Genomic DNA, 13,345 nt, shown 5'->3' on the forward strand with positions numbered 1-13,345 from the left:
GACGTTTAGGGGCTACTGTAAATACTCCAAATACTGAGCTAGCAATGCAGCAACAATGAAAGGTGTCCTTGACGCTTTTGAGCTTTTGCACGACATTTTTGTAGACGAGTCACTACACTTGAACTTGTCCAAGCCTGAATTTTCAATTTCTATTCTTTTTTTTGATCCGTTGACCAAACATTCACAGCCATGAAACATGAATCACCACCAAGCACACTCTTCTGAAAGACCACTGACTACTTATCCAGGAACACTTTAAGCTGGGGACCCCCGGACCTTATAAAATATTAGCCACAACACATTGATCTAGTAAAACTAACGAATGCTAAATAGGTATTTTATTAACAAAAAATCCTTAAAAATATCTATATTTGTCGCATTGTGCCTGAACGCAGCACATCGGCTTGCACGCCAGCGGCTTGTGTGGAATTTGGCGCCGTTTGCTGGAGTAAAGACGTAACTGCTGTTTGTGGTCGTGATTAATAGTGGATGAAAGTAGCTTAATAGCAGCAAATAACGCGTGCTTCCTAGTGGTACAAAATATATCTTTGAAATGAGTGCTGAGGCTTAATGAAGAATAAAATTAAGCTTACGCGGGTGTGTTTCCGGTCTGGTAAGTGTGCCACCTCTGTGGTTGGTATTTAGCCTCCAAAGGTAGTTAATGTTCAGGTGATAAAAATGAGTGATTTACTGATAAAGCTGTTCTTTGACTGTATAAAAATGAGTGAGCTTGTATAGCACTTGAAACGTTTACTTATCCCACTGCACGTCGTGTGCGCAGTTTCACTCTGACGGGGAAGGGAGGGAGTGTCTGTACAGCTGGCGAATGGACCTCACAATCTCGCTCGGCTCGGTAAATTCGCTCACTTTTGTGCTCTGAATCAAGTAGCATGTGTATGTAACATATTGAGGAAATGCAAAGGTCATCCCATTAAGACCATCAACTTGTATTTACCTGATTAATTACAGGCAAACACCTGCAGTCCTTCTGTTTGAGTACTCCAGCGCTTGAATTTTGGCCTCAGCTTAAATGTGAGGATAGGGTGTTTGTAGACCTTCTAGCTCATGACTACTCAGATTGAATCACTGTACACTGTACTGGGTTAGCCAAACTCTTACCCTAACCCTTGGACTAAATTAGCATCCCAGATGCACGCTAATTTAGTCCAAGTAAGGGCAAGGTGTAGTTCAGTAGAGTCTGAGGTGTTTTGTTTCACTACTTTTGTAGTCCTGAAAATCTGCCCCTTTGTGAGTCATATTTTTGTTTTCTTTGAACTTTTTTGCATATTGTAAGCTGATAACCAAACAGCTTACAATATGCCCAAGTTCACAATAACATAGTTTAATGTATTACCCAAAAGGTTTCCTGTCTTAATGTGAAGGTTTGAAGACACGACTTCCAAGTGGACTGAACGCACACAATATCATGATGAAGAAATGCTTTGCTTCTGATTTTGCAATAAACACACTAGGTGGGAGACTGTAAGGAAAAGTAACTGTGAGTAGGAGTAGTCTTTCTTAAATGACAAATTCAACATTCCTGCAAAGTAAAATTTCACACATAAAGATATTTTAGTAACTCTGAAGTCCATATGAACACAGGGGCAAATCTTCATTCTCAGTAAAAATCAGCATATAATAAAAGCAAGCTAATTCAGATCCTGCAGAACACCCGAATAGCAGTTTCAAGTGTATGTAAGAGCACCGGTGCAGATGCAGGGAGGTTTCGCTTGGAACTGAAACACAAATGAACACGGAGCGGAAACATAGCTGCTCAGAGGTCTCGCTCATCATATGATGAAACGACTCCTGGCCCCTCATTTTCTGACTCTTGGTCTGAAGTATTTCCTGCTGATGCTGCTGTGGCAACAGTGTCCAAGGACAACACGTTTTTTCTGGTTCTCAGCTGGATGAATTAATGCCAGTGCTGCATATGTTCAGCAGAATTCTGGGTGGGAGGGTGTAGTACCTCACTAACTTGGACTGCACGGGGTCTGGTCCAGCATGCAGAGTAATTCCTCATGAACAACAAGACTTCAGGATAAATATTCAGTTTCTCACTTCGCAGACACTGTCCAGTTTGGGATTGTGTAAGGAATCCTGCAAGGTTGGTGCATTTTACTAAGCGTTGATAAATTGCTTACATTTCAAAATGTCTTCCAAGACGAGTAAAGTAATTCTATCACTTGTCTGTATCTTGTTTAAATAAATATGATTCAAGAACAGACAGATTTACTTTTATTTTATAAATCTGGTAAACTTTAGCAAGTCCTCATGACCGTGTGTTTGCAGAACCGTATAAGCTTGTGTATATGTAAGAATTCATCTTTCTTTGTGCTACTTTAAGGCTACAGAGGTGTTACAATATGCTGAGGTGCAGACGCTTATACGCTTCTGAGGCATGTGTTTGAGCCAGAGTGTACCGATCAAATCCAGCTGTCATCACCACCTTACCAGGCTTTGATCCATAAAGTTGAGATCCAAAATTTTGGGGGCCAGTGACTTTTTTAAGGGGAGAGAAATTTACAAGACCTCTCTGCTGCCTCATAATACTAACACCAATTTGACAGGTAATCTGGCTGAAAGTTCCGACTTCAAAACAGAGCTGTGCAGCGCGGGGCCTGATCCATTCCTCTCTGACAGGGGGGAACCTAACTGTATTGCCTCACTGAAAGAACGTCTTGGGTTTGGATTCACTACCTGGCTGAAACCTTTCTGTGGGGATTTTGCATGTTTACCCCATGCTTGTATGGCTTCTCTCGTTAGTTGTTTTGGGATCCTTTTACAGTATTAATTGTCAATTCTAAATTGTACTTAGGTATGATTGTGAGCATGAACGGTTGTCGACCTGTCCAGGGTATACCCTGCTTTATGCCTTGTGTTAGGTGGAATGAATGGCGCCCTAGTGATGGACAAGTGCAAGAAAACCGATGAATAGATGCTATGCAGACCCACTAGCTGTGGTTCAGGAACCTCTGGGTAATTTTAGAACCACTGGAATAGTCTGCCTTTACTTAAAAAGTTGTATCCCAGAAAGTTGGTTCTTTTCATCTGGACATTGTTTTTTCAGTGGGAGAAACATTTTGTCAGTCATTCACTTCTACAGCCTCTTCTTCAGTCTTCTTTAGTGACTGAAGAGCTCACTTGGATGAGTGATGAAACGTTTCTCCCACTCAAAACGCAGAGCACAAGTGAACAGAATCAACTTTCTGTGATTTCTTTACCTGGGCCATCAAGCATCAAGATAAAAAGTTGTATCTTATTTTTTGTCCTTCCTTAGATGAAAAAGTTACTGCCTAAACAGGATGTTTGAAATTCACATTCCTAACTGTAAACAACATCAGCTTTAGTAGAGAAAGGCTGTTTTTTAGAAGGAGTGTCAAGTAACTCTCATACGGTCACAATCAGAAGTAACAGTTTCATAAAGGTCTCTGTGGAGATTACAATTCCTTCTTTAAGTCCTTTATTTGGATAGTTTAGGACTTCCCCTCATAAAATAAAAAAAACTGAAATGGCTTTCTTGGCTGCTGTTTTTGTTTACAGTATGCCTGCTTCTCCAGAATGAGGTCACCAATAAAAGTTTGCTGTTTTTTTAGGAGGGGACTTTCTGGGAAATGGAAGATGCCAGTTTGTGATGCTGTCACTATCTTGTTTTGAATAAGTTGTTTGCATTTGTAGTCATTTGTAGTCAGGGAGCAGCTGAAAGTGGCTTTATATAAAGACTGCGAGTTGTGAAAGTAAAGAAAAAAAGAAATTCAGCATTCGCTGTGGTTACATATACTCTGAAGCTAGATAGAGCATTTATTGTTTCTGCCAATGTAAGGTTTATAGAATAATTGTAAACAATTATAATTAGGAACTTAAATATAACTGTAGCTTTTTAAGAATACAATCACCCATAGCAAACATAGCAATACATGCAAGACTCAAATCCCCCTTCCAGGTAGTCCTATTTGGCCAGATGTGCCATAACTCCAGTATTTATATATTATTATATATTTAATATTTTGAAAATATGTGTTGTTTAAAAGAATTGGGGCTAAATAAATATTCCACTATGGTACGGTAGCACACATTGCAGGTTCCTGCTTTTGAATGATGCAGTGAATGACAGTCAGAGTCAAATTTATTTATTTATGTATTTACACAGGAGTGTGTGTCTGCTCTCCATCAGCCTGGTTTTGCACAGTGAGACAAAGCCAACACACCATAACCAGCATGACTGAATGAGTGACTGAATGAGTGACTGAGTGAGTGACTGAGTGAGTGACTGTGCAATTCACTTCAATTCAGCTCAGAAAAATTCTGATAAATTCAATTGAATTTTATTCATATAGCAGCAAATCACAACAACAGTCATCAAGATGCTTTATATCATAAGGTAAAGGTCCTACAATACCATCCATCCATCCATTTTCTTCTGGTTATCCAGTGCCAGGTTTGGGGCAGCAGCCTAAGCAGAGAAGCGCAGACCTCCCTTTCCCAAGCCACCTCCTTCAGCCTTTCCGGGGAACACCAAGGTGTTCCCAGGCCAGCTGAGAGATATAATCTCTCCAGAGTGTCTTGGGCCTGCCCCGGGGCCTCCTCCCAGCGGGACATACCCTCACACACCTCACCCAGGAGACGCCCAGGAGGCATCCTGGTAAGATGACTGAACCATCTCAACTGGTTCCTTTCTATGTGGAGGAGCAGCGGCTCTTCTCCGAGCCCCTCCTAGATGGCTGAACTCTTCACCCTGTCTCTAAGGGAGAGGCTAGCCACCCTTCGGCGAAAGCTCATTTCCACTGCTTGTATCCGTGATCTCGTTCTTTTGGTCACTAACCAAAGATCGTGACCATAGGTGAGGGTAGGAAAGTAGACTAAACAGTAAATTGAGAGCTACGCTTTTACGCTCAGCTTTCTCTTCACCACCCCTACAACAATACAGAGAACACTTCAATAATCAGACCTCCTATGAGCAAGCACTTGGTGACAGTGGGAAGGGAAAAACTCCCTTTTAACAGGAAGAAACATCCAGGAAGACCAGATTCAGGAAGGGGCAGCGATCTGCTGGGACCTCTTTAAGGTGGGGGGGTGCCTTCTTAATGAGACTTCTGAAATGGCAATACAATGCTGGCTGTCCAAGCTCTTTAACCATGCAAGAGACCAAAAAAAGAAAGGCCGGATGGTCCACTGTGAACACTGGTGGGACTTTTATGAGTGTGTGAGGATTTTGTTTCCACTGTTGTCATACAAATGTAAAGCCCATCATTTGATTTGAAAAACAAATGTAGTCTATTACAGTTGCATACATCCACACCGTATATAACTGCCATCATGCACAGTTATAATGTCCTTCAGTTGCATCATTTACACACACAGACACAGAGCCCCTTCCCTAGGAAGATTAGATTATTTTAGCCTATTATGGTCTGTATTCTTAATAACTTGTACTTCCTGTTCCCACGGTTGGAGTCACACTATGACCTGTGATCAGTGGGCCTCTGGGTTTCTCCCACAACATTGTCTTTGAGGTTAGACCCACATAAACAAAGCAAGTCAAAATCAAAAAATGAACAAAAGCAGTTTTTAAAATCAAAACATCAAGGCAAACCTCTTAAGTTGCATCATATTCATTGAGATATTTCATTCAAGAATACTGTGACTGCTCAAGTTCCCACCCAGCCCTCAAACACGGTTATTTAGACTAGCATGACTGTAGACAAAAAGAGTTGTTAACCACAGGGCATAGCAAGTGACAGGAAAGATTTGCAAAGAGCTCGGTGTGGTTTGCAGATGTTATATTTAGATCATCTGATGAGAAACTTTGTTTTGTTGTATTTTTAGTGTTAATAAACCTAAGATCAATTTTCACAACTTCTCATAACTACCAGGCAAGTACAGTGTTTTTTTTTTTTAAAGTTATTTAAAGAAACCCTAAAAAAGAGCAACAAGATCTACTCAAAGCCGTCTTTGTATATGAAAGCACTGAAAATGACTCAGTTATGGGCGGGACAGTATTTTTCTTCTCTGCAAACGTCACCTAGATTTTCCTACATGGGCAAACACTGTTCTTCAATGCACATGATTTAGACTGACTTATTTTTCCAATAATAAACTATATCAGTGAGGAATGTGGGGTTGTTTCCTCTGGGCCCTCGCTGCTCCACTTAAGAATCTGACGGGTTGAACAGTGGGGGATTATAGGGTGAATCATGAATGGTCCTTTCTTATCCATGTATGTGACTGATCCAGACTTGTGACCCGCACTATTGCATGCCTATAAAAATGGTCATGCTCATCCTTTCTTGTGTGGGACTTTGAGTTTGACTTGCAACAGTGACTCCTAAGGCAAATACATGTTCCCATAAAAAACACGACTTATGGCATGACTTAATGGATGGCAGATCTGTTGGTAAAGCCAGACTGAAATATTGCAGAATCCTTTGGATAAATCCGCTGTGCCCATATAAATGAAGAAAGTCCAATTAAAAAACCCTGAAATATCTCATATCCTTTTTGTGCTTCCTGCTAAAGATCAGTTAAAAACAAATGATCTGTCCTGGTATTGTCATAGATTTGTGTCATAATCTTGTCTCTATTTATGTAGTTGAATGCTAAACTGGCTTTGTGATTTATGACCAAATATCTACACAATGATACAAAAAAGAATCATCCAATTTCAGAGTGCTTGGAGGGAGAGGGAGACCTAAAAAGAAACAAAAATGTCTGCAGCAGATGAACAGCATCTAAAAGTCACTGGAAAAACTCCAGCAAAGACCAGACATGGGACATGAGAGATACATCTGGCCCTTCAGCTGATTCATCTACTGTTTGCCAAAACTTCATCAGAAATGGTCTCAGTGGAAGGTTGGATGTCAGGAAGCCATTCTTAAGGAAGACAAACAGGGAGAAAAGACTGGGGTATTCTAAATCACATAAGAACTGGATTGAAAATCAGTGGGTCTTATCGAGTGATTAATCAATTTTTGTTTTTTCAAATTCTCGTCAATATATATGTAGCTGGTCAGGGGAGACTGTCAGGAGAGACTGTCAGCTGTGGGTGCCTGGGTGTAAAACAGTGGAGGCTCTGTCATGTACTGGGGCTGTATTTCAGCAAATGAAGCTACAGTTCTTGATGGAATTGTGAATACAGTAAAGCACTGTCAGATTTTGATCCACCTGCAATATTATCTAGAAAGCTTCTGATTGGCAATGGCTTCATTTGTTCAGCACAATAATGATCCCAAACACACTGCCAATGCAGTAAAAGCATATCTGGATAGAAGGACATTATCAGGCCTGACTAGAGCCCAGAATTTATTGAAGAAGTACGGGATCATCTTGATAGGGAAGAGAACAAACAGCAGCCAAAAGCCAAAGAAGAGCTTTGAAGGTCTTTCACAGAAGCCTGTAGAATTACTCCTGAAGACTTCTCAAAGAAATTAGAAGAAAGCCTGCCTAAAACTACTGTGTTGAAGAATAAAGGTCGTCATACCAAATATTGGCTTTCAAGCGTGTTAGAAATGTAGAAATGTTTTTATATACTGTATTTTCATGTATGTTTTGCAAAGTACATCATTTAAATCTGCCTACTTGTATTTTGTGTTCAGTGTTAAATATTAATTGGTGGCATGCTGGCAAGCTTTGTCTTCATGAATGGAGAACATTCCTAACAGTTTCCTAGCTGAAGGTCAGCATACATATTGTTACGTCATGGTTGGTATGTTCACATTCTTGTATTTAGTCCCTCCCTGAACTTCCACAGTAGTTGTAGATCTGTACTCACATCAAAGCTACATTTTGCTTTAACCTCCCACATTTAGTGCTTCGCTGCTCTTCCAGTTCACACACAACTGCACACACAGAAACATTGCTGATGGGCATCTTCTCTTGCACATGTTGTTGCCTAAATATGTGTTTTCACAGTATCACTGGTGTATCAGATTGTGACGTACACCAGTTGCCCTGAGGACAAGCAAGATGGTGTGATTGGCAGGGGAAGGCATAGCCTTTTAAATTATAGAGCAGCATTGGACGTCCGCAGGAGATAATGAGTGGATAGCCTGAGTCATGCTCTGTGTCGGGCTCCGCACTTCAAACACCAACTGTATCCACATGGAAGCTTCTGTAACCGAAAAAAAATCTGCATTTCATTACATGGCACTTGGTGTAAGAGTGCAGAGTGCATCATGTGACATGCAACAGCAGAGTCTTGTTTTACTTGGATGGCTTGCCCTTGAGTTCGACCATCTGTGTCCCCGGAGAGGCAACATTTATGGTAGTGCACAGTTTCCCAGTGCAGCCCCTAAGAAAAGACTCATCCAAAGCTTCAACTCACATCTGGATGACCCAGAGGTTAGAGGCTGGGGTTAGAGAGATAGTTGGAGGGGGCTTCATTCCAGTTTTCTCTTGTGCTTGGACTGTCCCTGTTGGTATGCAGCTGATCCAACTGAAACAAAAAAAAAAAAAACCCAACACAAAAAACACTCATTATAAATCTGATCATAGCTGAACTTTTAGTGAAATTAGGAGATTACTTACGTTTTGAGGTTTTCAACTGGTCCGGGCTTTCCAAATGAAATATTCAGCTTGTGCTATGATCCTAATTTCACTATGGGTTTAAAAACAAATTATGTCAGTTGGTCTTTGTGATATGAAGAGCAGTCATTGCCAGCTTTGCCCTTTCTTTCTGCAAAGTGCTTCACAGAGAAATTACTATATTAGGAAATGAATTGCTGGTATTTTGGTCCTAAATATTTTTTTTTCTTCCCACTTAATCTCCTTGAAAAGAAAATTGTCAGGTTCGTAGCACTTTTAAAGCCGTCTCCATTATTATAAAGTATGTTTTAATGCTGAAATATGATTTACCATTTTAGTGTATTTTTAAATACCTCTCCCCAACCAGATTAACTATAAAGATATCTTGCCTTGTATTTTTTTCACGAGTGCCAGTATTTTTATCTAAGAATACTTGTAGTTACAAGATGACAAATTTGCTGCAGATATGACTGCCAAAACATTAGAGCAATCTCAGTTGGCTCGCAGCCCGAAGTCTTACGAAGCAGCCTGTCTGTTACTAATCAAAGCCAACTCCTCCTTCCCAGCTCGGTGAAATAGGGAGCTAAAGAAGAATGAAGAAAATGTCTCCTGAAAAGAGAAGCAATATTTCTGAAATAGCGAGTAGTGAGTGTACAGTAGAGGAGGGTGGAGTGTATGGTGTGCTTCGAGAGCTGTGAGACGGGGGATGGGGCTCCTGAGATGTGACTCAGACTCACTGTCAAAACCAGCGGGGAGGGGACCTGATGAGAAAAAAGGATAGAGCGGAGGAGAGAAGGGAGGGCCGGGAGAAAAGAAAACCCAGCCCCTCTTACACCACCCCGACTCTTGAGCGTTCAGCGTCAGCAAAAACCATAATGTGATCAAGATGGAAGTTGTCCATGGACTTTTCACTGCTTCCCGGCTTTCTGCCTTCCTCTGGGGGCTTCACTGCCTGTCCAACAGTTTTACTGCGAAGATACTGACTCGAGTCTAGAAAAAGGCTCGTATAGCTTAAAGTAAGGACTTCTTGCTTGGAAAGAGTGAAGTAAAATTTCCCAAACGTGGACAGATTTCTTTTGATGGATGAATGAAAAGTCAGCTTGAGTAACATCTCTTGGCAAACTGCATTTCAGGAACTAATTGATCTGCAATCTTTGGTTTGGATTATATATTCCACTTCTGGATTTCCACAAAAGCTTTCAGATTATGTTGCTAAACAATGTGTCATCACTGGAGTATTTATGAGAAGTAAACATCAGTGTTCCTCCACTGTAGAATGTGGAGTTCGGCTGTCAGCTGTTCGTTGGAGTGCAAGTAAGAGGAGCGACTGCTTTTTGGATCTTTCCCTTATTTTACATATAACCAAATCTGGTACATGTTTGTGCCAAAGGGTGCAAATGGCAGTTAGAACCACCATCCTTATGACTTAAAATGAATATTTGGGAAAAGAAACTCTTCAAGCAGGTCTTCCATTTTTAAAATACTTTCAATACACTTAAAAAAAATCAGATTCTTTGTCACAGACTACTTAAGGTGGCTATGCTATGTTGTTTTGAATTGTGTTATTTACATAGTACAGAATGGTTCTCTTTAATCAAAATATTTTATTTGTCTGTCTCGACACATAGCAGATTTACGGAGTAGTGTAAATCTTCCATGATTTACACTATGTTTCTTCACATCTATAAATTGAAATCAACCACAAAAGGAAGAAAAAACACAGAGCAGTGTAATGCAGTATATCTTACTTTGAATTCTGTGATAAGACTTGCATTTGGTTCTGTGATAGTGTTGGATTCTGTTCCAGTTTTACTTCAATCTACTTCAGTCTCTTATTTTTGTAGGTGAATGGGTGCAGAAAGACTGTTAACTAACACCCAGCACTTTTTCAGACTCTTTTTTTTTTCACTGTTAAAATGGTGCAAATCTGACAAACTGCTTTGTTTACAGTTTCCTGTTTGTGATAAGATAAACAATCGGAGGGATGTCTACATTAATCTCAACGATTTAAACTTTCTCCGTCTTAAAAAATTAAACAATTGTTAGAGATCAGAGTAGTTTACTTGTAGTTGCCAAGCTGAAATATGGAAAAACTTCAAAAGAAATCGGTTTCCTGGGTTAAATTAATACACTTGGATTGCTTACTTGAAAGTTGAAGCATTATTTGTACGTTCAGCTCCTGCAAAGTGAAAACTTTGCAACACTGGCTATTTCTTATCTCCTTTTCTCCTCTTGTTGCACCAGATCTGGCCCTTCTATTTAACCTGGCATCAAAAGCAGCTTTATGGGATAGCATTGGCTGCCCATCATGCCAGTTGCCATACGTAAAAGAAGCTGGGAGGAGCATGTGACTCACCCGTCAGGATTACAGTACAGCTATGATGATCTGGATCTCGTCTGCTGTCATGGGGTCGAAGGCGATGGGCTATGGATGGCTTCTGCGGGTTCGAAACAAGGTAGACGGGCAAGGTGTTCCTCTATGCCAGAGGGATGCCACCAGCTGCCTATAGATGACCCTGCTCAGACTTGTGAAGGGGGAGCTTCTGTGATGAATGATGATACTGAACCGGAACACTTAAAACTAATGGAAAACAATGGAAAGGATTTACAGGAGTCAGTGGATCGGTCTTATGAGTTGGTGGGTGCTGGCATACTCCCAAAGACTGACTCTGACTCAGAGGATCTCCAAACCGCAAGCCCTGGGAATTTTGGAGAGTTTTGTAATTCAAACAGTGGTATGTCTAGTGCAAATATTTCTTGTGCAACTGATAGCAGTGATAAAACTATCGATAATAAAAGTGATTTGGGCACAGAAAGTTGCCAGAATCACAGCATGTGCGATGACAGGGTCTTTAAAAGTACACATATCTCTCACCAACAATACGTCTCTATCTCTTCCAACAATGTGCCTCCATTGTCTGAATGTGCTGGTGAGCAACCTGGCAAAGTTCCAAACCATCAGGATACAAAGGGGAGCCATAGAGAGGGTTACAGCAGACCTCCTGAAATCACTGGGGCCACAGTAAACTGTTGCTCTGCTGGCGAACAGGAACCTCAAACCGATCTCCCAGATGTTGAGGAAAGCAAGACTGTCATCTCTGACCAGCCTGGTATGAATGCTCTGCTAAGCTCAGCAAATATGGAGGGTGGTGAAGCACTGGCGCTAATCAACAAAACTGTGGAATCATTAGTAGCAGATGGAGAATGTGACAAAGGAATATCTGAGAGCCGGAGTGCATGTTCTGCTGACAAGCAAGATGGATTGAGTGACCTAGGAACTCTAAATGAAAATACAGGACTGAGCTGTCTCTCAAGAGTCACTATAGGAGAAGAGCGGGACCATGAAGACTGTGCTGGACCGTTGGATAAGGATCATGGTTGGGAAATATCCAACCAGACATTGTTGGAGCAGCACAATGTTGAAATGTTAGCGGAGAGCAGGCCCCAGAGAGTGAAAAGTGCACAAGCAGAAAGCAGCGAGAAAAAAGGACACGTCAGACCTATTGAATCATCTGATGTTAGTGTCATAAATCAGTGCTGCTCTTTAATGGCAGACAGCAACTTGTCATCTAAACAAATGAATTCTGGACATGCAGGAGATGCCATTGGGACAAACACGACACAGTGTGCAGATAAGGATGTGAAAGGTTCTGTAAGTCAGTCACTGGGAAATACTGACCAAAGTTTAGTGCCTGTTAGTGAGGATCTCGCCATTCCTCATCAGACAGAATATAGTTGTTCAAAACTGGACACTATACCAGAGATCAGCCCTGTGGAGGCAAAAGACAGCTCTCTACTTCATGCTCAAAAGAATAATGATGTTAACAGTACCCCAAATCCAGCTGCTGAGCGCTGCTGTTTGGATGATAAACACGAGGTTGTTGAACAACACACGCAAAACCTGCCACCATGCTCTACAGAGGTCAACGAGGGACTCCATGGTAACCGAGCCTCAGGTCCTCACTTCAGTGAGTCACCTGCCTCTGAGGTGGCAGATGGTCACAGAGAACACCACCAGCCAGGAGCCACAATGGAGGCGTCAAGGGAAGACATACGTTCAGTTATATACAACGATACACAAGACGGCAGTTCGGCTTTAGATGGAACATATGAGCATGCAGATCAGAAGGAAGACAACGTGTTCAAAGTGCGGCTGAGAAAGGTAAGAATAAATATGATACAGAAGTGTAATGGATGTACAATTACTACATGTACTACATGTATACTAGTTTAGATCAGTTTTGCAAGTTCTGTCTTTGTAATTCTGCGACCTGAATGCTTCTAATGAACAGACACTTACTGGGCACACATAATTTTGGTCCCACACTCTGGCAAGTGTCTCGGAAAACACTGACTTCACTCTCACATGCTTACAGATCTGTGAGGGGGCTGTGTGGAAGGGGGGGGGGGGTCTGTGAAATGTTGTACTTTTTCTCAACCGCTCATTGCAAAACAAGGTCCTATAAGGGCATGGAGACCATGAACGCAGAGGGGTTGGAAGCTCAAAGTAATCTCTAGGGTGAAATGCTTAAACTGTTTTCTCTAGCAAATACTGTATCTTGTGCTGTTTTCACACTGTTAGCAGCATGCTTATGTGGTGCAAAAATATACCAAAAATCTTAGAAGCAGTTCGTGGATTTGGGATCAGTGAAGCAAAGCAACAATCAGACAATTGAAACTGTATTCGCTAATAAGTTGCTGTAGTTTCAGTCCTTTTAAAATAACAGTAAGAAGCCCATTAATTTCAACTCAGGGCCCATTAAGAAGGCATGTTGTTTGGACAAGAAACGTATTGTGAGAAGTTAAATTCTTGTGTGACATTCAA

At 41.2% G+C, this 13,345-nt stretch overlaps 1 protein-coding gene across 3 annotated transcripts in view; it reads left to right on the forward strand.

The window, feature by feature from the left end:
- Window positions 1-2,035: 2,035 nt before the first annotated feature.
- The window catches only part of dlc1 (DLC1 Rho GTPase activating protein), a 92,809-nt gene continuing 81,499 nt past the window's right edge, over window positions 2,036-13,345 (forward strand). Inside the window, exons 1-2 of one of the 3 annotated variants that reach the window (XM_085356974.1) lie at window positions 2,036-2,107; window positions 10,765-12,682. In XM_085356974.1, coding sequence (XP_085213100.1) covers window positions 10,829-12,682 — 1,854 coding nt within the window. In that variant the 5' untranslated portion in view covers window positions 2,036-2,107; window positions 10,765-10,828. The other 2 variants (XM_085356973.1, XM_085356972.1) reach the window with 2 other exon arrangements.

This window comes from Diplotaxodon limnothrissa, linkage group LG6, assembly GCF_057381915.1.
Source record: "Diplotaxodon limnothrissa isolate DT_005_m linkage group LG6, D_limnothrissa_male_GT1.1, whole genome shotgun sequence".
Classification (NCBI taxonomy): domain Eukaryota; kingdom Metazoa; phylum Chordata; class Actinopteri; order Cichliformes; family Cichlidae; genus Diplotaxodon; species Diplotaxodon limnothrissa.